This window comes from Myxocyprinus asiaticus, chromosome 30 (assembly GCF_019703515.2).
Source record: "Myxocyprinus asiaticus isolate MX2 ecotype Aquarium Trade chromosome 30, UBuf_Myxa_2, whole genome shotgun sequence".
Taxonomy (NCBI): Eukaryota; Metazoa; Chordata; class Actinopteri; order Cypriniformes; family Catostomidae; genus Myxocyprinus; species Myxocyprinus asiaticus.
In genome coordinates this window covers 1,121,637-1,147,804 of record NC_059373.1, presented here as the reverse complement: position 1 = coordinate 1,147,804, position 26,168 = coordinate 1,121,637, and the positions used below count along the sequence as shown (strand labels likewise).

At 41.1% G+C, this 26,168-nt stretch overlaps 1 protein-coding gene across 8 annotated transcripts in view; it reads right to left on the bottom strand.

Moving 5' to 3' along the window:
- akap9 (A kinase (PRKA) anchor protein 9) overlaps nt 1–26,168 on the bottom strand; it is a 121,681-nt gene that overhangs the window by 11,375 nt on the left and 84,138 nt on the right. For 6 of the 8 annotated variants that reach the window (XM_051664056.1, XM_051664060.1, XM_051664059.1 and 3 more), the window contains 18 exons: nt 25,248–25,334; nt 22,182–23,123; nt 16,319–16,447; nt 15,973–16,017; nt 15,742–15,885; nt 15,610–15,654; nt 15,339–15,479; nt 12,804–13,298; nt 10,496–10,559; nt 9,678–9,802; nt 9,407–9,598; nt 6,911–7,084; nt 6,677–6,827; nt 4,752–4,896; nt 4,349–4,499; nt 4,111–4,257; nt 3,859–4,035; nt 2,027–2,613 (listed from right to left, as the gene is read on the bottom strand). In XM_051664056.1, the coding sequence (XP_051520016.1) occupies nt 2,027–2,613; nt 3,859–4,035; nt 4,111–4,257; nt 4,349–4,499; nt 4,752–4,896; nt 6,677–6,827; nt 6,911–7,084; nt 9,407–9,598; nt 9,678–9,802; nt 10,496–10,559; nt 12,804–13,298; nt 15,339–15,479; nt 15,610–15,654; nt 15,742–15,885; nt 15,973–16,017; nt 16,319–16,447; nt 22,182–23,123; nt 25,248–25,334 (3,941 nt within the window). The remainder of the gene's footprint in view (nt 1–2,026; nt 2,614–3,858; nt 4,036–4,110; nt 4,258–4,348; nt 4,500–4,751; nt 4,897–6,676; nt 6,828–6,910; nt 7,085–9,406; nt 9,599–9,677; nt 9,803–10,495; nt 10,560–12,803; nt 13,299–15,338; nt 15,480–15,609; nt 15,655–15,741; nt 15,886–15,972; nt 16,018–16,318; nt 16,448–22,181; nt 23,124–25,247; nt 25,335–26,168) is intronic. The other 2 variants (XM_051664057.1, XM_051664062.1) reach the window with 2 other exon arrangements.

The following is a 26,168-nucleotide window of genomic DNA, read 5'->3' as shown; positions in this document are numbered from 1 at the left end:
AAGCGGATGCTGAGTTGTAATGTGCTGAGGAAGGTACCGTCGAGGAGATCAGCAGGGTAAGCAGGTAATTTAGGGACTTCGGTCTACCAGGGTCAGTATTTAGAATTTCCATAACAAAGGGTAAATATGTTTAGACATAGAGGCCACTTAATTATATATGTATTTTCAATTATTTATTTATTGAAAAAAATTCAATATTCAAATATTATTCTTTTTTTTTTTTTTTTATTTCCCCCTTTTTCTCCTCAATTTCTCATGCCCAATTCCCAATGCGCTCTAAGTCCTCGTGGTGGTGTAGTGAATCGCCTCAATCCGGGTGGCGGAGGACGAATCTCAGTTGCCTCCGCGTCTGAGACCGTCAATCCGCGCATCTTATCACGTTGTTGAGCGCGTTGCCATGGAGACGTAGCGCGTGTGGAGGCTTCACGCTGTTCTCATCAGCATCCATGCACAACTCACCACGCGCCCCACTGAGAGCGAGAACCACATTATAGTGACCACGAGGAGGTTACCCCATGTGACTCTAACCCTACCTAGCAACCGGGCCAATTTGGTTGCTTAGGAGACCTGGCTGGAGTCACTCAGCACGCCCTGGATTCAAACTCGTGACTCCAGGGGTGTTACTCAGCGTCAATACTCGCTGAGATACCCAGGCCCCCTAATATTCAAATATATCCACGATTTTCACGGGCGGCGAAATTACCCATTACGCTTAGCGCGCACTCCCAACGCGGATGCTACAGACTTCCGGTTCGCAACTTATTCACATTACCAAGCATTGAAATAATCACTAACGACAGTCAAAAATGATGGAACACCCCCTGTTTACTTATTGTAAATCCCTTTCTCACTAAACTCTGTGTATGGACACTTTTGACGGCAATCGCTGAATAAATAAGTACACAATCACACACATTTACATGGTAAAGTTACTACACTGGGCTCTCACACTTTCTGCACACACCCTGTGTGTGTCTGTCTGTCTGTGCATGTGTGCATGTCTGTATGCGTGTGTGAGTGTGTGTATGTGTGTGTGTCTGTGGTGTTTGTGTGTCTGTGTCTCTGTCTGTCTCTGTGTGTGTATGCATGCGCGTGTGTGTGTCTGTCTGTGTGTGTGAGTGTGTGTATGTCTGTGTCTCTGTCTGTCTCTGTGTGTGTATGCATGCGCGTGTGTGTGTCTGTCTGTGTGTGTGTAGTGTGTGTGTGTCTGTGTCTCTGTCTGTCTCTGTGTGTGTATGCATGCGCATGTGTGTCAGTGTGTGTGTGTGTCTGTCTCTCTGTGCATGTGTGCATGTCTGTATGCGTGTGTGAGTGTGTGTATCTGTGGTGTTTGTGTGTCTGTGTCTCTGTCTGTCTCTGTGTGTGTATGCATGCGCGTGTGTGTGTCTGTCTGTGTGTGTGTAGTGTGTGTGTGAGTATGTCTGTGTCTCTGTCTGTCTCTGTGTGTGTATGCATGCGCGTGTATGTGTGTGTGTCTGTGTCTGTCTCTGTGTGTGTATGCATGCGCATGTGTGTGTCAGTGCATGTGTGCATGTCTGTATGCGTGTGTGAGTGTGTGTCTGTGGTGTTTGTGTGTGTGTAGTGTGTGTGTAGTGTGCAAATGTGTGTGTGTGCGAATGTGTGTGTAAAAGAGAGAGAATTCACATTTATGACGTGCTAGATTTCACCAGGTTTCTTGTTGCACACACACTGTATGATGATGATGATAGAAAGCACTTCTGTAGCTCTAGCATACAATAACAACAACTAAGCGGAAGTGGGGAGCATCCGAGAGGAAGTAGCTCGCCATAATGGCACCGCCCACGCAGAACATTCAGGGGACGTGATTAATTGCGTACATTTAATATAATTAATCTCACAGCCCTAAATAGGATACAACGTTTTCAGCAATGATCATAATATGAAAATCAGATACCTGCACATGCCTACATGAGGGTGAGTAAATGATAAGAGAATTTTCATTTTGGGGTGAACTGTCCCTTTAACACGTGTAAAAAGTCACATTAATATAAATGAGTTTTGTCACCTGCCCGAGGCGTCACTGGTCAGGTTGTTGATCTTAGCGGCGATGAGGTGCAGTCTGCCGAGGATTTTGTCCATGTGTTTGGGGTCTGAGCTCTGAGTGACCCCTGACCCCGTGACCTCACGCAGTAACGGTGAGCTGGAGTCCAGCGTCAGAGTGTCTCCTGACTTCTGCTGCAACACCCAGTCACAGGTTCGATCCGCCGGCTGACCATCTGAATGTATGCTTTGGTTATTCTCACTCAGTCTCACTCTCTCCTCGAGCTGTCTCACTCTCTCCTTTAGCCTCTCTCTCTCTCTCTCCAGTCGCTGTACGTTCTGTCTCTCTGCGTTCAGCTCTGACTGCAGCTCACTCGTCTGTCTCTCCATGTCACTCAGGCTGTTGCGAGCCACCCGCAGTGCATCCTGGTCCTGCGTAACGGAGCGTGTGAGTGCTGATTTCTCCTCATCAAACTGACGTCTGCGCTGCACCGCGTCCAGTTTGTGTCTCTCCAGCTCCTCCATCATCTGCACCACCTGCGTCTGCTTCTCTGCGAGCTGCGACTGCAGGGTCTGCAACAGAGACTCGACGGAGAGAACGCCGGCCTCCACCTGCGCACACAAAAAGCATGGATTCACTCTTACATTCTTTAAGGAACAATAAATGTTTAAGTAATTAGGGCTGTCAATTTAATGGGTTAATTCTTTTCGTACACATGTAGCAGAAGCAATGTTATTAATAATAATATTTAATATCTCAAAAGCAAGAGTGCTCTTTTCATTTATAATGTAATGCTCTGTTGTGTAGCATTTTATCTGTTAGATTATGCTGTGAGGATATTTACAGAAGCACTTCATTTGATGATAAATGCAATGGTATTGAGACGAGGAGGAGGGCGTGGCCGGGCGCTAAATCAGCTGATCAGCGGGAGAGCGAGGTAAAGGGGTGGCTGGAGACGCCGCTTCGAGAGAGAGAGAGACGCACGCGGCCGCGCTGCACGTTTGTTTATGTTGGTTTTAAGTTTACCATTAAACTTTATGTTGACTGTTCAGCCAGTTCCCGCCTCCTCCTCCTCGAATCTCAGTTGCCTCCGCGCATCTTATCACGTGGCTTGTTGAGCGTGTTACCACGGAGACGTAGTGTGTGTGGAGGCTTCACGCTATTATCCGCGGCATCCATGCACAACTCACCACACGCCCCACCGAGAGCGAGAACCACATTACAGCGACCACAAGGAGGTTACCCCATGTGACTACCCTCCCTAGCAACCGGGCCAATTTGGTTGCTTAGGAGACCTGGCTGGAGTCACTCAGCACACCCTGGATTCAAACTCGCGACTCCAGGTGTGATAGTCAGCGTCAATACTCGCTGAGTTACCCAGACCCCTCATTTAGGGTTTGTTAACATTACATCGTCAAGGTAACGACGTTGTAAATCTGGCTATCGACCTGTTTCAGTGATGTCACTTTTTCCCAGAGCCGCTATATTTGTGACCATCAGTGGGAGGAAACAATGACGGTGAATGTTAAAACACCCAAGATATGATATCAAGAAAAACATCAGTCCCAGGAGAAGTTCACACAGGTCTGAAGACAGTTCAGTTTTGCAATATTTGTGCTTTCGCGGACATTTAAAGATATTTTATCCACGATTCATCTCCGTACGCCGGCGAGACTGATGTGTGTCTGGTGACACGCCCACCGGTACATCACCGTAAACATCTCTCATTCAGAAGTTACAAATGTTTTGCGTTGTTTTCTGGTCTGATTTAGTCACAGTATTTAATAACGTCTGTATGAAATAACAACATTTCTGAATTATTCCCAATAAGACCAGAGACATGTGTGATTGTTCACCTGACCGCAGGTGGCTTCAGTCTGTATGAAGGTCTGATGTGTCTCAGACTCCTGCTGGTTTTGAGCGGTTTTGGAGCTCATCTGGATCTGTCGCATCAGTTGTGTGTTCAGTTCTTTCTGTTTCTCTAGAGCGCTGCCGAGTTCATCTGCACGAGCTCTCTGCGCATCTAACTGCACCTGCACACATCCAGTGCATCATTATGTTTTGACCCTTTATGTTATAGAGGATATGTCAGGACAGATGATGTGTACCTGCAGCTCAGAGGAGACGCTGATGTCTTGCGCCTGCCGCCTGTCGACCTGCTCTCTGAGCTGAGCTGAGATCTGTCTCTCTCTCTCCAGAGAGCTCGACAGCTCAGCCACACGACCTCGCTGCTCCTCGAGAGACAGTTTAAGGTCCTGCAGAGACACGTTGCATGGATTTGCATGTTTAGATATTGAAAATGATCCTTTATCTTTACTCTCACAATGATTGGCGGTTGGGTTTTACCTCCACTTCCTCTCTCTCCGTCTCCTGCATCCTGTCAGATCTGCATTTCTCTTTCTCGAACGCCCATTGAAGCTCTCTCAGTCTCTTCTGCTCTTCTGAGAGTCGTTCGGTCAGCGAATCCACTTCAGTGGCTTTCATCGACACCTCCGACCTGACACAACACACACCAGATCGAGACGTTAGGGAATAATTACGATTGTTAAACTGTAAAACTGAATGCATATTTTATTCTTGCATAACCTCAAACCAACATTTCATGTCCCTTTATTAATTTATTTGCCAAGCAGCCATGTAATAAGCAAGATCATGTCTATTTCCCACAAAATAAACCCCTTTGAGTTTCGTGTCAGTGTCCTGATGGGGTTGCAGTATGAACCTCTGCAGGTGGTGTGTTGTGTGTTACCGGAGCGTGTCGAGTTCTTTCAGGAGTTTGTGTTGTGATTTTAGTGTCGTCTCCAGCTCTAGTTTAGTTTGGGCCAGTTCAGTCTTCAGTTCCTCCAGAACGAGCACCTGCGATCGTTCTCTCTCGCCCTCCGTCTCCATTCCTGCTGAACAAATAACCGCACAAAACTTCACTTGCAGTTATGCAGATTATTCTTTTCTCCCCAATTTCTCATGCCCAATTCCCAATGCGCTCTAAGTCCTCATGGTGGCGTAGTGACTCGCCTCAATCCGGGTGGCGGAGGACGAATCTCAGTTGCCTCCGCGTCTGAGACTGTCAATCCGTGCATCTTATCACGTGACTTGTTGAGCGTGTTACCGCGGAGACGTAGCGTGTGTGGAGGCTTCACACTATTCTCCGTGGCATCCACAAACAACTCACCACGTGCCCCACCGAGAGCGAGAACCACATTATAGTGACCACGAGGAGGTTACCCCATGTGACTCTACTTTAAACAAACGTTCATATATTTTGAAAAATGCACACACTACTTAGTTATTAAAGCATGTATCAAAGGGGCGGTCTGGGTAGCTCAACGAGTAAAGACGCTGACTATCACACCTGGAGTCATGAGTTCGAACCCAGGACATGCTGAGTGACTCCAGCCAGGTCTCCTAAGCAACCAAATTGGCCCGGTTGCTAGGGAGAGTAGAGTCACATGGGGTAACCTCCTTGTGGTCGCTATAATGTGGTTTTCGCTCTCGGTGGGGGGCGTGGTGAGTTGTGCGTGGATCACGGAGAATAGCGTGAAGCCTCCACACACGCTACGTCTCCGTGGTAACGCGCTCAACAAGTCACGTGATAAGATGCGCGGATTGACAGTCTCAGACGCGGAGGCAACTGAGATTCGTCCTCCGCCACCCGGATTGAGGTGAGTCACTACGCCACCACGAGGACTTAGAGTGCATTGGGAAATGGGCATGAGAAATTGGGGAGAAAATCAAAAACAACACAAAAACATGTATCAAAGATATTAAAGATGAATATGTTTATTATGTAAGATTAAACAACACGAGCTCCTGAAATAACCACATATGGGTCACTGACATATAAGGTTGTCCGAGGTGTTAAAAATGTGAAATGTTTTAAAAAATATAGTTTAAAACACGTCAAGTTCATAGAAATGTCATCTTTGAGTTCATGCTGATTTGACACATTTTTGAAAAAAATGTAAGCATTTTCTAAAATAAAAATGTCATGCGGTGCAACCATCATGTAAAAAGGTACTGAAATAGTGTCCTTGAATGCATGAGTGAACAACTTCACCATTACGTTTTTCCAACATATTTTTAAAGGCGAAAAATATCATGACTTTTTGAGTCACGAATATCAAGAAGTTTTCTCAGGGTTACTCAACATGACCTGAACAAAATGCACTTTTCATAAAAATGTCAAAAAATAAATCCGATACTGTGTGTTAGTCATGTTCGTTACTGTCAAGCTCCAGAACTGACATAAAAGAACCATAAAAGTAGTCCATATGAATCGTGCATTTTATTCAAAGACGGGTATTTTTGAATTGAATAAGAAGCAAATTAAACTACAGTGAACTAGCCCACAAACAGACACTTACAGGACTTCCTGGAGTGATCCGACCGTCAAAATAAAAGACAGTGGGTTTTAATTTTGCTGCTATTATCCAATAGACTAGTTAGCAAAGTTTTTCTTAATAGGCTGTACATTTATATTGAAATAATGTGTAGTTAGAGGTTTGTGTTTGTTTCGTATAAAAGAGTACCCCCAATTAGTATCACAGAGTGAAGTATACATATATGTAATTGGGAGAGAAATGGTCTTGTTGCATAACAGTTTTGTTTTGCAGCCGGTTAGGGAAAAAACTTAAGAGGAGAGCTGGAGAAACACAAATAGTTTGATCATTGCTATACCTGCGTTGTCCACATGGTGGAGTGCGTGTGATGTGTTCGGGGCGTCTGAGACGAGTGTGTCGAGTTGAGCTCTGAGCTGATGGATCTCTGAGATCAGACTGTTTCTGTCTGCAGAACACAACCCTGCCATCAGCTCCCTGTGACGAACATCCTGCACACAACACAAACACACGTGTTAAACAAGGAACCTGTCTGTAGATAAAACGGGCTTTTTCTCTCAAGCCAATGGCTGACCTGTTCCGCTAGCGCCCTCTCCAGCTGGTTGAGATGAACTACAGCATCAGCGATGTCCACACGCTCCAGATGAGAGTAAAGAATGTTCTTCAGCATGTCTCGCTCCTGAACAAACACCTGCTGAACGGCTGAGAGCAGCTCTGCACGCCAGTCATATGCAGGCCCCGACGGAATCTGTGTGCGCAGAATGACATCGTTCATTCATTAAAACTGGGTGCATTCCCCACCCCTTGCATGCTATTTTGGATAATTTCATGACGCTTTTAGCTATCAATTAAGAGTATAGTACTCTCAGCAGAATTTAGGGGCTTTATTTAGGAATTTGTCATGGCAACAGAAGCTTCCAGTGCAAATGCAACCGTATATACATACATACAAACATATAAACTCTAGTGGGCCTGGGTAGCTCAGCGAGTATTGACGCTGACTATCACATCTGGAGTCGTGAGTTTGAATCCAGGACGTGCTGAGTGACTCCAGCCAGGTCTCCTAAGCAACCAAATTGGCCCAGTTGCTAGGGAGGGTAGAGTCACATGGGGTAACCTCCTCGTGGTCGTGATTAGTGGTTCTCGCTCTCAATGGGGTGTGTGGTAAGTTGTGTGTGGATCGTGGAGAGTAGCATGAGCCTCCACATGCTGTGAGTCTCCGCGGTGTCATGCACAACGAGTCACGTGATAAGATGCACGGATTGAGGGTCTCAGACGCGGAGGCAACTGAGATTCGTCCTGAGATGATTTAGACTTTAATATTGATCTTTTTTCACACCAAAAGTGATCGTGTCGCTTTAGAAGACATTAATTTAACCACGGGAGTCGTATGGGTGCCGTTTATGCTGACTGTCTGTGATTTGTGGAGCTTCAAATTCTGATCACCATCCACTTGCATTTTAAGGACCTACTGAGCTGAGATATTTTTCTATTTTTCTTCAAATGTGTTCTGGTGAAGAAAGAAAGTCAGACACACCTGATATATCATGAGGGTGAGTAAATGATGACAGAATTTACATTTTTTGGTGAACTATCCCTTTAACACTGGACGCAGTTCTCTTTAAAAATTACAACATGAACTTCCTGGTCGTAGGAATGTCTCTGGTCGTACTGTGCTTGATAAATGAGTCATCATAGAAATAGATATTTGTTCTCATAATGTTTCAACAAAATGTAATCGCTTAAATCAGGGTTTCCCAAACGGGGGTTCACTAAGAAACTCTTGGGGGTTTTTGATAGAGATAACGTTCAAAAATATTTCCATCATTTACCGATTTTACCACCTGTACTGTTAACCGCTTGTGCGCTGGTTCTGTTCACTGGTGAACCGACCGGTTGATGGAGGCTTCTGATGGGTCATAAAGGTGTCATTTAGGCTGCTGCCTACTATTTCCTTGTACGGCCGACAAAACGTAAAAAATAGGCTAATGTATAATTTCGTAAAAAATTTAAATATAATGTTTCATTTCATAAATTTTCTAGAAGTATGGGGGATATGACCCCACCCCAGATTATAATGGTTGCTACAGCTCTGGCTTGCTTTGTTACTTCAATGAAAATTTATTTTTTTATTATTGAAAATATAAATATTGGCTATATAATAACATCATGAAGCTGTCTGGTTTGACTCGCCATCTATTGTGTTCAAAGACGAAATGTCCTTTCTGCTCTTTACAGTCAGTTTAAACATGTAATTGTAATAAAGAAGCAGCATGACTTGTTCAACCAAATCAAAACGTGGCCTGATACAGATCAGAGGGAAGTGCCGGTTTTCTTAAAGAGACAGTACCGTTTTAGCGTTTGCTCTACATATCAGTATAAAATAATAATCAGTTAATACACTGTCTACCAAACTGAAATTAGCCAAGACCTCAGAAAAAAAAAAATTGTGGACATCCACAAGTCTGGTTCATCCTTGGGAGCAATTTCCAAATGCATGAAGGTACCACGTTCATCTGTACAAACAATAGTACACAAGTATAAACACCATGAGACCACGCAGCCATCATACCGCTCAGGAAGGAGACAAAAAGTTGGTGTGAAAAGTGCAAATCAATCCCAGAACAACAGCAAAGGACCTTGTGAAGATGCTGGAGGAAACAGGTACACAAGTATCTATATCTACAGCAAAACGAGTCCTATATCGACATAACCTGAAAGGCTGTTCAACAAGGAAGAAGCCACTGCTCCAAAACCACCATAAAAAAGCCAGACTACAGTTTGCAAGTGCACATGGGGACAAAGATCTTACTTTCTGGAGAAATGTCCTCTGGTCTGATGAAACGAAAATTGAACTGTTTGGCCATAATGACCACTGTTGACAAAAAACGAATAATAAAATAAAATCGGAAAAATAAATATTTCCAAATGCTGCATTAAAAGACTTCTCTTATTACATATGATGGACAGAATCAAGTCCTACCCCACATTATTTCCAACGTTACAGAAGCTGAATGCGCTGAGAATGTCGTTTCACGTATAAGTTGGAAGCTTGCGTGTATAAGCTCACCTGTGTGTCAGTGTTTGTCTGTAATTTGCCGATGAGTGATTTGAGGGACTCTACGGTGTTGATGAGCGCATCTCTCTCTTCGCTCCAGGCCTGAGGGGGGAGCTGTGCGCCGGCTGCATTCGCCTCGGACAGCGGTAATTCAGACAAAGACAGAACCTGCATGCCCTCCTGATGAACCTCGCGCAGCAGAGCCTGTGAGAGGGAGAGTTACGATCTGTTTGATTCTTCATTCACTCGTTCTGTTCATTCTATAGTCAGATATTTTCCTCACCTTGATACTGTCGGGCAGGACGTCCGGTTCGATGTCTCTCTGTGCCCCTTCAGGTCTAGTTCTGAACTCCTGCTGTAGGTGAGGAAGATCGTGACCTGTGCGCTGACTCCAGTCTGAACTGCTGTCTGTTACACACACAACATGAGAGCATATGAACATCAGAATACACACTACTGAGTAGCCAAACAATATGGGATTTTCAATAGCAGTTGTTGGCAGTTATAAAGTAAGGTGGTCGATAGCTGATTCAATGGCAATATTAAATTATATATAATATACAAATGTTCATATGATACAATACAATTTAACGACTGCAAGTGGGTACACAAAACACTTCTATAAATGACCACTGTACAGTATTAAAATAGTTTTAAAATTAATTTACACTAAATACAACTAATACAAATGTTTACACTGATTAAAAACGATTCAATACTCTCACAAAATGTTTTTTTTGTGTGATTATTATTATTATTATTATGACTTGGGTCGAGTTTATTCCGCTTCAATTTGTGTCCATTTTTCAAACGAGTTTCATCATGCAACGCATTTTCACTGAGTTGTAAAGAGACGTCACTGATGGAGCTTCTCTGTGCTGGCTACATATATCCAACTAACCGATAATGAAATTCGTTGCCAATTATTTTCATTAATGATAATTAACGATTTTATCGATTCGTTGTTGCAGCCCTACACAGTAACTTCTGTGCCGGGACTCAAATGAATCAGTAAGCCGCTGATTTGAATCAGTTCACACAAATCATCCATAAAAATTGACTCTCTTTTTCATTGTTTGAGTCATGAATACATTATCTTACCGCTGGCATATCCGTCTTTAAACGGAGAGACTGCAGGCCGTTCTGACGTTCTCGCTGAAGGACCCTGATAAAAAAAAACAATAACAGACATTTGTGCTGTTAAATTCTGTTACCTGAAGATTATCTGAAGCTACACAAACTTGCAACACTTGTATCTCAGCACCAACATATTGTGGTATTGTAAATCACAAAATATTTTCACTTGGGCCAGCAGGCAAAAACATGCTAGCAACACCTAGCTACATGCTTAAACATACTAACAATGCCTAGCAACATGTTAACAACACCTAGCTACATGCTTAAACATGCTAACAATGCCTAGCAAGATGTTAACAACACCTAGCTACATGCTTAAACATGCTAACAACACCAAGCTACATGTTAAAACATGCAAGCAATTCCTAGCTACATGTTAAACATGCTAGCAATACCTAGCAACATGCTAACAATACCTAGCTACATGCTTAAACATGCTAGCAATACCTAACAACATCCCAACAACACCTAGCTACATGTTTAAACATGCTAGCGATACCAAGCAACATGCTAGCTACATCTTTAATATGCTAACAATGCCTAGCAACACCTACCTATTTGCTACAAATAACTAGCTACATGCTAAAACATACTAACAATGCCTAGCAATATGCTAGAAACACATTAAACATGCAAGCAATGCCTAGCATCATGCTAGCAATTCCTAGCTGCATGTTAAACATGCAAGCAATGCCTAGAATCATGCTAGCAATTCCTAGCTACGTTAAACATGCTAACGATGCCTAGCAACATGCTAACAGCACCTAGCTACATGCTTAAACATACTAGCAATACCTAGTAACATGCTAACAATACCTAGCTACATGCTTAAACATGCTAGCAATACCTAACAACATCCCAAAAATACCTAGCTACATGCTTAAACATGCTAGCAATACCTAACAACATCCCAACAACACCTAGCTACATGTTTATACATGCTAGCTACATCTTTAATATGCTAACAATGCCTAGCAACACCTACCTATTTGCTACAAATAACTAGCTACATGCTAAAACATACTAGCAATGCCTAGCAATAAGCTAGAAACACATTAAACATGCAAGCAATGCCTAGCATCATGCTAACAATTCCTAGCTACATGTTAAACATGCAAGCAATGCCTAGAATCATGCTAGCAATTCCTAGCTACGTTAAACATGCTAACGATGCCTAGCAACATGCTAACAGCACCTAGCTACATGCTTAAACATACTAGCAATACCTAGTAACATGCTAACAATACCTAGCTACATGCTTAAACATGCTAGCAATACCTAACAACATCCCAACAACACCTAGCTACATGTTTAAACATGCTAGCGATACCAAGCAACATGCTAGCTACATCTTTAATATGCTAACAATGCCTAGCAACACCTACCTATTTGCTACAAACAACTAGCTACATGCTAAAACATACTAGCAATGCCTAGCAATATGCTAGAAACACATTAAACATGCATACAATGCCTAGCATCATGCTAGCAATTCCTAGCTACATGGTAAACATGCAAGCAATGCCTAGAATCATGCTAGCAATTCCTAGCTACGTTAAACATGCTAACGATGCCTAGCTACATGCTTAAACATACTAGCAATGCCTAGCATCATGCTAGCAACACTTAGCTACATTCTAACAACACCTTGCTACATGCTTAAACATGCTAGCAATACCTAACAACATGCTAACAATACCTAGCAACATGCTAGCAACACCTGGCTACATGTTAAACATGCTAACAATACCTAACAACATGCTAACAACAACTAACTACATGCTTAAACATACTAGCAATGCCTAGCAACATGCTAACAACACCTAGCTACATTAAAACATGCAAGCAATGCCTAGCATCATGCTAGCAATTCCTAACTACATGTTAAACATGCTAGCGATGCCTAACAACATGCTAAGCAACACATACACAACTCTTTGAGTGGCGCTTTAAATGTCTTTTTAATTGTGCATAATTCATCATTATTCTGCAGGGAAAAAACTTTCATCAAACTTTCTCCACCATTTTCTGCTGATGTAATTAAAACTTAATGGGCAGGGGGAAATATTATTTACCAACAATATCAAAGCATAATGGTGGCAAACCAATCAAATCCTGATAGAACATCTCAAGCCCCACCCAACATTATTCACTACACAGAAATACTACACATCATGGCAGTCAAATGTGTTGTAAATGCCGTTCCATGTTTACTTTATAAGTAACTTGTTCTTTAGCAGTTTATCTCATGAATGTCTAATGCCTGTCTCACCTCAGCAGTTCTGAGTTTGTTTATGGCGTCTCGGAGCGCTCGGCATTCGTCCTCCAGCTGCTGGTTCTCTCTCTTCAGGCTCTCGCTCTCTGTGATGTGTCTGGTCTCCATGTCCATGATCTCATCCGCGTGGAGCTCCTGCATCTGTCCGATCTTCTCCGCGTAGCTTGCGATCATCTCCTCCATGTCCTCAGGTCTGGACAGCTCAGCCTGCGTCCCCACGTCCACATGAGATGTGCGAGACGTCACATTCAGCGATGAGGTGGAGAGCTCTGATTGGTCAGGGGAGTTTCTGTAGGACAGCAGGGGTGGGACTTTGCTCGTGCCACCACTTTCATTGTTCCCATGATTCTCTCTTTTGTCTCCATGTCTGTTTCCTTTCTTTTTAGGGTGAGATGACGGCTGTTGTTGTAGTGGCTCATTGCTGTATTTGATCAAAGTGCCCTGCAGCGCCTCAACTTCCTCCTTTAACTGAGTGATGGACGCATCTCTGACCTGTAAGTTTAAGGAAGGTTTTCAAACAATCTTAAATTCCAAAAACAAATGGAACATCTGAGACAAGCACAGTATTAGCTATAATAAAGACAAGAGATTTTTAGATTATTCAACTGACTGTTACGTTAAGACTGTACGTCAAGTGATCACATTGTTCCATGAACATTTCCTGCTTGTCAAAACAGACTATTTAGCAGAGACGGGACACGGAACGCCCAACAGCAGCCATTGACCAATGGATGTAGAAAAGAAGTCCCGCCTTTAAACACAGAGCGCCTCTCCTAGGGAGACCGGTCTCTACCTGCTGGCGTCTTCGCAAGGTCCAGGGACGGTGCAGGGAGGGTCCGGTGCGAGTTAGATGTGTTGCCGGACCCGCACCACGGAACCCTGATGCAAGTTAGATGCGATGCCGGGGATTGAGCACGCGTCGCGGCCAATGGGCCAGGATGCTGGACCGCTATTCCCCTCAAGTACCGAGGCCCAGGGAAGCCGGGCCGCTTTAGTGAAGCCGTCGCCCAACGCACCTCGGCCGCCGGGACCCTTCCCACTGTCACCTGGTCCTTCCCGTCTTCACTACTCTTCCTTCACGTAGCCCTATCCACTACGAATCCCCAAATTCCCCTTTGTTTTGGACATTTTAAATAAATGCCTCTCCAAGGCATTGTCAGATTTTACTGCTTATTTGAAACATGTTCTTTTATCGTAATCTTGACCAACCATTTTGGAGATTTCGGTCTTTCCCCATTCAAGTAGATAGGCATTGCACCTTCATGACATAGTTTACATAGAAAAATAGCTCCCCAAACTGCCCAAAAGCGTTCCAAAAACAGCCGCCGAGTGGACTAACTTACCTTGAAAAAGAGACTTTGTTGAAAGGATCCGGAAATACGTTTGGACCGTTCTAATTCTTGAAATGGTCTATACGGGTGTTTCTTCAACTTCGGGCACTTTCAGATCCCAGGAGTTGATTTTTTTTGGTTATATGAAGGTCTCATTAAAATTCAACCAGAAACTTCACTAGGCCATCATCATTTATTTTTTCAAATGCCTTTCATGTCTATTTTTTATAGTTTATTTTTATAGTTTTAGTCTTGTCCGAGACCCTCAATATTAAACTATGAAAATACATTATAAAAATACAAATTATTACTTATTTAAAAGGATGATCATTTAAACAGAGTAAAATGAACATTAACCATTTCAATATTTATATCACTTTATAATTCTGTTGCATAATTTACACAAACAACCAAACAATTTCACCCCTAATAAAGTTTGTTCAAATGTTAGTGTACTTGTTAACCAAGTGGACAAAAGTGTCAGTGAAGAGCACGCTTGAGATGAAATATGAGAAAAATATCAAATATTTTTATTGGCCGTCAAGGCAGAGTCGGTCATTTTATTTGAAAAAAAAAAATGTCATTCCCATCAGCATCATTTTCAGCACAGAAATATATTAAACACAATGCAGAATTTGAGATGTGCTGGAAATGAATTTACATGACAAAAATGACATAAATCCCTTGTAATGCATGTACACAGACTTTACTTACTAGTTGAAGAAGCATCCATAAAAAATTTAGACCAAGGTGTTACAATTTAATTGTTTTTATCTTATTTTTTTATTTAATTTAATTTTATTCTTTTTTTTTTCTTTTTTTTAATTTTTTTTAATTATATTATATATTTTATTTTGTTTATTTTTATTTTTTATTTATTTTATTTTTATTTGGTTATATTTTAATTTTAATTTTATTTTGTTTATTTTATTTTATTTAGTTTATTTTATTATATTATATATTTAAATTTTTTTTTTTATTATTATTTATTTATCTTTATTTTGTTACATTTTATTTTTATTTTGTTTTATTTTTCATTTGATTATTTATTTATTTATTATATTTTGTTTGGTTTATTTGATTGACTTTCTTTTATTTCTGTTGTACTTTAACATAATTTGCTGTTGGCATTTGTTTCACAAACGCATGAAGCCGCTGCAGTTCCATCATGAAACACTAGAGGGAAACGGTGCTTCAGTACCTCGATCTCCTCCTGTAGTTTGAGACTGCGCTCTCTGTAGCTGTTCAACTCCTCTTTGGTGGACGCAGCTTCACCTTTGACCTCCTGCAGCTCCTGCAGCAGCTCTGATGTGGACTGATCCGGACCCTCTTGTGAGGCATGCTGAGATATTACCAAAGGTTAAAGGTCAACTGTTTGTCAGTGCGTTCCCTTCATCTTCAATGACTTTCCATTATTGAAAATGAAATCAGAGCGTGTACAGATACAGTGGATGTGACCGTAAGAGTCTTACCCTGTGCAGCTGATCCTTCAGTAGAGCGATGCTCATCTCTCTCTCCTTAAAAAAAGAACATGAAAACGATGAAAAGAATAATCAAGAATGTGCAGGTGTTTCCTCACTGATGGTGTGATAAACAGTGAATACCTGCAGCAGCTCCTGCAGTGTGGCGCTCTGGTCCTTGTTGCTGTCCAGTTCTTGCTGTGTGCTCACCATCTGACCTCTGACCTCCTGCAGTTCCTGGAGAAGTTTAGCAGCAGCATCGCCTTCCTCATGCGAGCCTGCTGACACCTGAGGACACACACAGGAAGTGAGGGCTCAGCTGATGTGCAGATGTAATGAGCCGTAACACATTTAAGCCAAAGTTTGATGTCTCACCTGACCGAGGGCCGTCTGGAGCTGTGCAATAGTGCTTTCTTTCATCTGGTGATGAAAACGTTAACAATATTATCAGCAACATTTCTCTCTCATACTTAATAGCATCTCTGTAGTAGCAAAAACGGCAAGTCTGATTCACTGAGGAATATCATCAAAAGGATGCAAAACATTGTTTGATTGATATATCTGGTTGAATAGATCAAATTAAAACTATTTTAACTTTATGGAAAAGAGCAGTGTGATTTTTTTTGTGTGAACTATAGCTTTAAATCTATTCATATTTCTGCACTGAAGCACATTGTGTTGATTTTTGAGTTGGATCTACAGCAGAACGTGCGTTTTGTACCTCGATCTCCTGCTGCAGTTTATGGCTTAATTCTCTGTAGCTGTTCAGCTCCTGTTTAGTGGATGCAGCTTCACCTTTGACCTCCTGCAGCTCCTCTAGCAGCTCTGACATGGAGCTGACCCCTGACACCTGAGGGGGAACACAATGTCAGAAAACACTAAATGTTTTGTGTATTATGGCTCCTGAACTGTAAGTAGGTTATTATTGTGACAATTATTCTAACAATTGTGCACTCTGGCACAGAAATCTAATTTAATCGAAAAATCTCACTTGTTCTAAAGAAATATGTTTTTTTTATTTAGTTTTACCCGATCGGTAAAAACACATGTACTGAGTCCTGATGTCACTTCACAGAGGGCATCGAAGAAATCCATATATTTCTTAAATCATATCCTGCTTTGAAAATTGTTTCTTGATATGTTTATTTAGAAGAAACAATAGGAAAATCAATCAAATACTGTAACAGCAAGGACAAGCTGTCGTGGCCATTTAGGGCCTCAGTGAAATATAACAACTAGGGCTGTCAAACTAACACGTTAATTCAGTGCAGTTCATTATATAAAAATAATGCATTAAAAAATGCAATTACGCATGTCCCCGGATCATAAGGAATATTTACTTTTATGTTTTTTTACACGTCTCGGTCACCTATGTCTGGAAGTTTAAACTAGTTTTACAAGTTTTACGTTTGTATAGCCAGACAGACAGACAGACAGACAGACAGGCAGACAGGCAGACAGGCAGACAGACAGAAAAGAAAGACTACTGATGATGATAGATTGACAGACAGACAGATAGAAAGAAAAGAAAGACTGATGATAGATAGATGACAGACAGACAGACAGATAGAAAAGACTGATGATGATGATGATAGATAGATAGATAGATAGATAAGAAAGACTGATGACAGACAGACAGAAAAGAATGATGACAGACAGACAGAAAAAAAAGACTGATGATAGACAGACAGAAAAGACTGATGATGATAGACAGATAGATAAATAAGAAAGACTGATGACAGACAGATAGAAAAAAAAAGACTGATGACAGACAGACAGACAGATAGAAAAGACTGATGATGATGATGATAGATAGATAGATAGATAGATAAGAAAGACTGATGATAGATAGACAGACAGAAAAGACTGATGACAGACAGACAGACAGAAAAGACTGATGATGACAGATAGAAAATAAAGACTGATGACAGACAGACAGACAGATAGAAAATAAAGACTGATGATGATGTTGATGATGATAGATAGACAGAAAAGAAAGACTGATGACAGACAGATAGAAAATAAAGACTGATGACAGACAGACAGACAGATAGAAAAGACTGATGATGATGATGATGATAGACAGATAGATAAAGACTGATGACAGACAGACAGAAAAGAATGATGACAGAGAGACAGACATATAGACAGACAGACAGACAGAAAAGACTGATGACAGGCAGACAGACAGACAGACATATAGACAGACAGACAGACAGATAGATATACAGATAGATAGATAGAGAGCAACTTAAAGCAGATTAAAGTTATTTTGTGGGTTTGTTTACATTTAAATTTTTGACAGCTGGAGTTTGAATTAGTGAGCATTCTGTTGGCCCTTTTAAACATTCTGTCAATATAAGTCTATGGGGTTTTTCCATAATTTTTTCCTCCGCTGTGCAAAAACTGTAAGTTCAATCAGTTAGAAAATACAAAGCACACTATTCCAGAACAGTCTACAGGTATGTGGCAAGTTTGGTGGATGTAGCTTGAAAACTCTTGGGAGGAGTCAGTGTTACAAATTTTGGTCTCAGTTTAGGGATTTTGAAAAAACCCTAAATAAAGTTTGCAGAATAACAGCCAACATAGATTTTATTTTATTTTTCAAAATCCCTAAACCAAGACCAAAAAACTCCTAGGCTGTGTCCGAAATTGCCCCCTATCCACTATATAGTGCATTATTTTGACCCCATTCCTTCCCACCTTCTCCAAACCATCTCTCCGTCCATCCTACCTGCACTCACACACATAATTAACAAATCTCTACTTAAAGGCATTTTCCCCACTACATTTAAGCAGGCTCGAGTAACCCCGCTGCTTAAAAAACCCACACAAGTAGAACACTACAGACCAGTCTCTCTCATCACATTCATGGCGAAAACTCTTGAAAGGGCAGTTTTCAATCAGATCTCTGCCTATCTCTCGCAGAACAAGCTGCTGGATGACAATCAGTCAAAAGTGGACACTCCACTGAGACTGTCCTGCTGTCTGTCACTGAGTCACTGGGACAGGCGAGAGCTAGATCCAGATCATCCGTCCTGATTCTGCTGGACCTTTCTGCAGCCTTTGACACAGTCAACCATCAGATCTTACTCTCTACCCTCTCCTCGCTGGGCATCACAGGAACTGTGCTTGAATGGTTTAATTCCTATCTCTCAGGTAGGTCCTTCAAGGTAGCCTGGAGAGGTGAGGTGTCCAAGTCACATCAGCTGCTTACTGGGGTACCGCAGGGTTCAGTGCTTGGGCCACTTCTCTTCTCTATATACACAACATCACTGGGACCCATCATTCAGGCACATGGGTCCTCTTACCACAGCTACGCTGATGACACACAGCTCTACTTGTCTTTCCAGCCCAACGACACCACAGTGACTGCTCGAATCTTGGCCTGTTTGGCAGACGTCTCAGCCTGGATGAAAGAACACCACCTGCAACTTAACCCAGCCAAGACTGAACTCCTGGTCTTTCCAGCCAACCCTGCTGTTGAACACAACATCACCTTTCAGCTGGGTTCAACTACAGTAACGCCTTCCAAAACGGTCAGAAATCTAGGGGTAACCATCGACAACAGACTAAATTTCACAGACCACATCGCAAAGACAGCACGATCATGTCGCTTTACACTCTACAATATCAGGAGATAAGACCCTTCCTCTCTGAACATGCCACACAACGTCTTGTTCAGTCACTTGTCATAACTAGACTGGACTACTGTAACGCTCTCATTGCAGGCCTCCCTGCATGTGCAATTAGACCCCTGCAAATGATCCAGAATGCAGCAACACATCTGGTCTTTAATAAATCAAAGAGAGCACGTTACACCACTCCTTGTCTCTCTTCACTGGCTGCCGGTTGATTTACGTTTCAAATTCAAGGCTCTGATGCTGGCTTACAGAACAGTCACTGGGTCTGCTCCAGCATACCTAAAATCATTTATGCAGAGCTACGTGCCCATTAGAAGCCTGCGTTCGGCTAAGGAACGTCACCTTGTTGTACCAACACAAAGAGGCACCAAAACACTTTCCCAGACTTTCGGTTTCACTGTACCACATTGGTGGAATATCCTTCCCAACTCCATCCATGAAGCTGACTCACTCTCGGTCTTCAAAAAACAACTAAAAACACATCTGTTCCATGAGCACTTAACCAGTCACTTATAAATATACAGTTGTGCTCAAAAGTTTGCATACCCTGGCAGAAATTGTGACATTTTGGCATTGATTTTGAAAATATGACTGATCATGCAAAAAAACTGTCTTTTATTTAAGGATAGTGATCATATGAAGCCATTTATTATCACATAGTTGTTTGGCTCCTTTTTAAATCATAATGATAACAGAAATCACCCAAATGGCCCTGAGCAAAAGTTTACATACCCTTGAATGTTTGGCCTTGTTACAGACACACAAGGTGACACACACAGGTTTAAATGGCAATTAAAGGTTAATTTCCCACACCTGTGGCTTTTTAAATTGCAATTAGTGTCTGTGTATAAATAGTCAATTAGTTTGTTAGCTCTCACGTGGATGCACTGAGCAGGCTAGATACTGAGCCATGGGGAGCAGAAAAGAACTGTCAAAAGACCTGCGTAACAAGGTAATGGAACTTTATAAAGATGGAAAAGGATATAAAAAGATATCCAAAGCCTTGAAAATGCCAATCAGTACTGTTCAATCACTTATTAAGAAGTGGAAAATTCAGGGATCTCTTGATACCAAGCCAAGGTCAGGTAGACCAAGAAAGATTTCAGCCACAACTGCCAGAAGAATTGTTCAGGATACAAAGAAAAACCCACAGGTAACCTCAGGAGAAATACAGGCTGCTCTGGAAAAAGACGGTGTGGTTGTTTCAAGGAGCACAATATGACGATACTTGAACAAAAATGAGCTGCATGGTCGAGTTGCCAGAAAGAAGCCTTTACTGCGCCAATGCCACAAAAAAGCCCGGTTACAATATGCCCGACAACACCTTGACACACCTCACAGCTTCTGACACACTGTAATTTGGAGTGACGAGACCAAAATAGAGATTTATGGTCACAACCATAAGCGCTATGTTTGGAGAGGGGTCAACAAGGCCTATAGTGAAAAGAATACCATCCCCACTGTGAAGCATGGTGGTGGCTCACTGATGTTTTGGGGGTGTGTGAGCTCTAAAGGCACGGGGAATCTTGTGAAAATTGATGGCAAGATGAATGCAGCATGTTATCAGAAAATACTGGCAGACAATTTGCATTCTTCTGCACGAAAGCTGCACATGGGACGCTCTTGGACTTTCCAGCATGACAATGACCCTAAGCACAAGGCCAAGTTGACCCTCCAGTGGTTACAGCAGAAAAAGGTGAAGGTTCTGGAGTGGCCATCACAGTCTCCTGACCTTAATATCATCAAGCCACTCTGGGGAGATCTCAAACGTGCGGTTCATGCAAGACGACCAAAGACTTTGCATGACCTGGAGGCATTTTGCCAAGACGAATGGGCAGCTATACCACCTGCAAGAATTTGGGGCCTAATAGACAACTATTCCAAAAGACTGCACGCTGTCATTGATGCTAAAGGGGGCAATACACAGTATTAAGAACTAAGGGTATGCAGACTTTTGAACAGGGGTCATTTCATTTTTTTCTTTGTTGCCATGTTTTGTTTTATGATTGTGCCATTCTGTTATAACCTACAGTTGAATATGAATCCCATAAGATGTTTTCTTTAAAAATGGTACATATATTACCAATTCTCCAAGAGTATGCAAAGTTTTGAGCACAACAGATTTATGTGTGTATTTATTGTTTTTATTCTTGTTGGTATTTTTTATTATTAATATTTTTATCATTATGAAAACATATATTAATGGGTTAAACATGACACAGAATGAAGGTTTATTGTATATACCATTTTATAAGAATAACAATTATTATATTTGTTGTTATGATTATTATTATCATCCTACATGTAAGATAAAAGTTCATATGTGATGAAGTTGATTCTGTGTCATCTCCGGCGCTCCGTGTATACGTCAGCGTCTGAATTCACTCATTTCATTCACTCCTTGCCTGATATCGCACTCTCAAACATCCACAATATAGGAAATTGTGAATGAGTGAACAAGTGAGCGATTTCGGACACAGCCTTAGAGTTTTCAAGATACATCCACCAAACTTTGACTTTTCAAACTATCCCCAAAATCCCAGAATTCCATTAACGGAATGTTCAAACGGGCCAAGACTGGTCAAACTTTCAAATGTAAACAAACACTCTTTGGGTATTTACACTTGGTTACTTCATGTGTTTTTACAGATATTATTATTTCTAATCATTTTATCATTATTTTGTGAAATATTTTTATTCAGGGGCCTTTCTAGTCACATATTGATAAATGTGATTGATTGTGAATAACCAGTAAATCATGTAATAATTCGATTATTAATCAATTGAGAGCCCTAATAAAATCCTAAATTAATGGCTTGGTCTCAGGAGGACATGCAATATTTCTTAATGTTTAATGAAACAGCATTTCGACAATAAAACTGACTTTGATAATAGACAAGTTATCATGTATAGAAGTCAGTTAAGTTGAACTGAACACACCTCAGCAGATGGTAGCGGTCTGTGTTGGGCCGGTTTGGTTCTCATTTGTTCGAGACGTTCCATGAGCATAGCTAACCTCCTCTCATACTCCTGCACTTCCTCCTCAGAGCTGCTCAACAACTGCTTCTGCATCTCCTGATCCTTCTGCATCCCGTTCAATCCCTCCTCCAGCTCCTTCAGCTTCTCCATCAGGAGGCTCATCTTCCCTCCTGAGGCTGGTGTAGAGTCTGCGTCCTCAGACTCCAGCTGCGCGCTGAGGCCCATCACTTCTGATGTGACATCTTCAGCGTGGAGCTCTTTGGTTTGGCTCTGAACGGCTCCGAGCTGCGCTTGACTGACCAGCACGGCGGCCACCCTCTCCCTGAGATTCTCCTCAAGCTCGGCGACTTTACGGTAAAGAGCCTCAGCATTGGTTTGCGCTTGTTCCACCTTCAGTCTGCAGGCGCGAAGCTCCGAGTCTTTTTCTTCCACACAGATCTCCAGTTCCTCCACGCGCTGACTCAAACTCTTCACCCTCGACCCAGCGCTATCCTCAAGAGCCTGAACTTGAGCTTGGACCACCACAAACGCTGCCGTCTTCTCCCTCAGCGCCTCCTCGAGCGCCGCAACCGTCTCAGAGTCTCTCTCAGCGAACGCCTCCTCCTGCAGACTCTCGTATCTGCTCTTCAGCGAGCTGTGGTCGGCCTTCAGCGTGTCAAGTTCTCTCGTGACCTCATCCATCTTCTGCTTCATCTCGTCGTACTCTTCCCTCACACCGGGTGTCTCGTCCTCCTGAGGTTGTTTGTGCTCGATGTGCGACAGCTCCTGCTGGAGTTTCTCGATGACGGCGTTCAGCTGGTCCACCTCCTCCTCGCTGTTCCTCTTCAGACGCTCCTGTTCGCTCCGCAGATAGTCCACCTGCGCCTCCAGCTCACGGAGAACTTCATCTTTCTCGTCCAACACCTGCACTCACAGATGCAGAGATGAAATTTGACAATCACAATGTCATGACTTACTTAAACCCACTGGATTCAGGTGTGCTTTTATTTCAGTTAATCTTTACATTTTTTAAAGAAGAATTTCAACCAAAAATTTAATTTTCTTGTCAACATTTAATCACCCTCAAGACTTGGAAGTCACAGTGACAGCTTTAATGATTTTTATGGTGCTTTTTTTTGTCCTTTTAAGAACTTGGCAGTAAAAATCACCACCCACTGTCCTACATTTCTGTACTGAGTATATTTGTCTTATTTATATTCCAGTAAAAATATCTGAACATTCTTGAAACAAGATCGATTTCGCTTTGGATTGAAGTGTACAGTCACATTCATGAGAATGAGAGCTTTCATTTGATATATGACTTGTCTATTAAAGTACTACATGAAAATGTTTATATTAATTGTAATATTTCTACCACATTACCACTAGGTGGCGCTTATTTGCGATGTGGACGTTTTCAGGCCTTATTTTGTTATTTTATGTAACAAATGCAGAAGTGATGGTTACCTATGAAAAGTTCAGATTCTAAGCTTTCGAACGATAGCACATACTGCCTGACTTTTGTCCGGGAACTAGAACAATTTAAGCGTAAACTTTTTTCGTGACACAGCGCCCCTTTTGGACCTGCCAGCAGGTCCACAGAGTCGGAGATTAAGGGAATACTCTGAGTTAAGCTCAATCGACAGAATTTGTGGCATAATGTTGATTAACGCAAAAAATAATAATTATTTTCTTTAAAAAAAAAAAAAGCAAAAATGGAGGTTCCAGTGAGACACTTACAACAGAAGTCAATGGGGGCAATTTTTGGAGGTTTAAAGGCAGAAATGTGAAGCTTTTACTTTGACAAAAGTCCTTACATTAATTCTTCTGTTAAAACGTGTATTATTTGAGCTGTAAAGTTGATTAAATCATCATTTTAGGATTTGTTGACATTACATCGTCATGGCAACGAAGTTGTAAAATTGTCTATATCTTTCCACAGATGTGGTTAGTAAGTGATTTTATCACAGTAAAATCATGCTAACACACATATTGTTTATGTCTTGTGTCTATACTATTTTAATGTTTACAGATTATTGACCCCATTGACTTCCATTGTAAGTGTCTCACTGGAACACACATTTGTGCTTGTAACGATACCGCAGAGCCGCGGGACTCGAATTGGCCCAGGACAATTTGTCAATAGGGGAAAACAAGTGTATATTCCTTGCTCCACTGGGCAATATTTAATTATCTATTTATTTATTTAATTAATTAGTTATTATGCAAAAACTGCACTAAATTCTGTTAGATTTCTGTTAGATTTCTCTGAAAACTAACTGGAAAATAAGACAAAAATGCTCAGTAAGAAAATGATTTTTTTGCGGTGCAGAAGCTCAGACGTTCTGTCTAAAATGTCCTTTTGTGTTGCACAGAAGGGTTTGTACGGGTTTGGAATAACATGAGGTGATGCTGTTGATTTGACCTGTCCGGCTGGGTGTGGACATGCATGTTTATTCACCACAAAAGAATTTAAGAATTTGGGTTTGTGGGTGAGTAAATGATCATAACATTTGAGGTGAACTATCCCTTTAAATGTTATCATGAAAGTTAAAGGTAGAACACACTGCAGGACAAAAGACAAAAATACCAAAACATATTAAAAAGGACGAAAGAAAGAAAGGAGCAAAAAAATCTGTAGGAATTTAAAAAAAACTGTTTACTCTAAATAATAACAACATCCAAAACAAGCTGTGATGTATTTAAAGAATGCAATCAGTTTGTCATTATTTTTATTTTTTCTTAATTAGAAACCTAAAAATTTCTCTCAGCAATACCACAATTTGCACTCTTTAAACACAAGCTGGTGTGTTTCGCCACCTGTGTCACATTACATCACAACAGTAATAAAATGAGATGGATAAAGCTGTAAATACAGTCTCTGAGACACAAGATGGCAAAACGCAGCAGACAGATGGGCGACACCAAACCAGAGAGACAGCGCACACTGCACACACACACACGGGCTTGATGGGTGCTGTAATATACATGTGTATCATGACACATACTGCCATCTGTGTGTTTGTACACATATGTATATTCTGTTACCTCTTTCTCAGGCTCTGTTCCTGTGTGCTGTAGTTTAGCAATCTGTTCATTAAGAACGGCTATTTGTCTGTCCTTCTCCTCCAACACCTTCAAGAGTTAAACATTATCACATCACATGTCTTTTGGGATGGGGGTATATTCTGGGGCACACTGCTGATCTAAGATCAGTGCAGTGATAATTCTGTTCATTTCACATTTTTCATTGTACACCTAAACTCTTAGATTAATATTAAAGTCAACATGAAATCAAAATGGATCCAAATTGCTTTCTTAATAAACATTCCTGGTCTTATTGTGAATTATTCATCAGTGTACATCATTCCAAAGAAAAAAACATGTTTGTCTATGCAGTCTTTCATTAAAAATTTACTCTGCCTCTGAAACGACTTTCCTTTTATTTTTCAACCACCAGTCATATAGTGACACTTTACTATAGAAGTAAAAATCCAGCTCACAAAATCAGCACACGTCTCAAAATTACATCCTCAAAATATTATCTAAAATGAGACACTAACTCAAAATGAGATATTTTATTATAATGAGATATTTTATAATAATGAGATATTTTATAATAATGAGATACTAACTCAAAATGAGATATTTTATAATAATGAGATATTTTATAATAATGAGATACTAACTCAAAATGAGATATTGTATTATAATGAGATACTAACTCAAAATGAGGTATTGTATTATAATGAGATACTAACTCAAAATGAGATATTTTATTATAATGAGATACTAACTCAAAATGAGATATTTTATTATAATGAGACACTAACTCAAAATGAGATATTTTATTATAATGAGACACTAACTCAAAATGAGATATTTTATAATAATGAGACACTAACTCAAAATGAGATATTTTATAATAATGAGACACTAACTCAAAATGAGATATTTTATTATAATGAG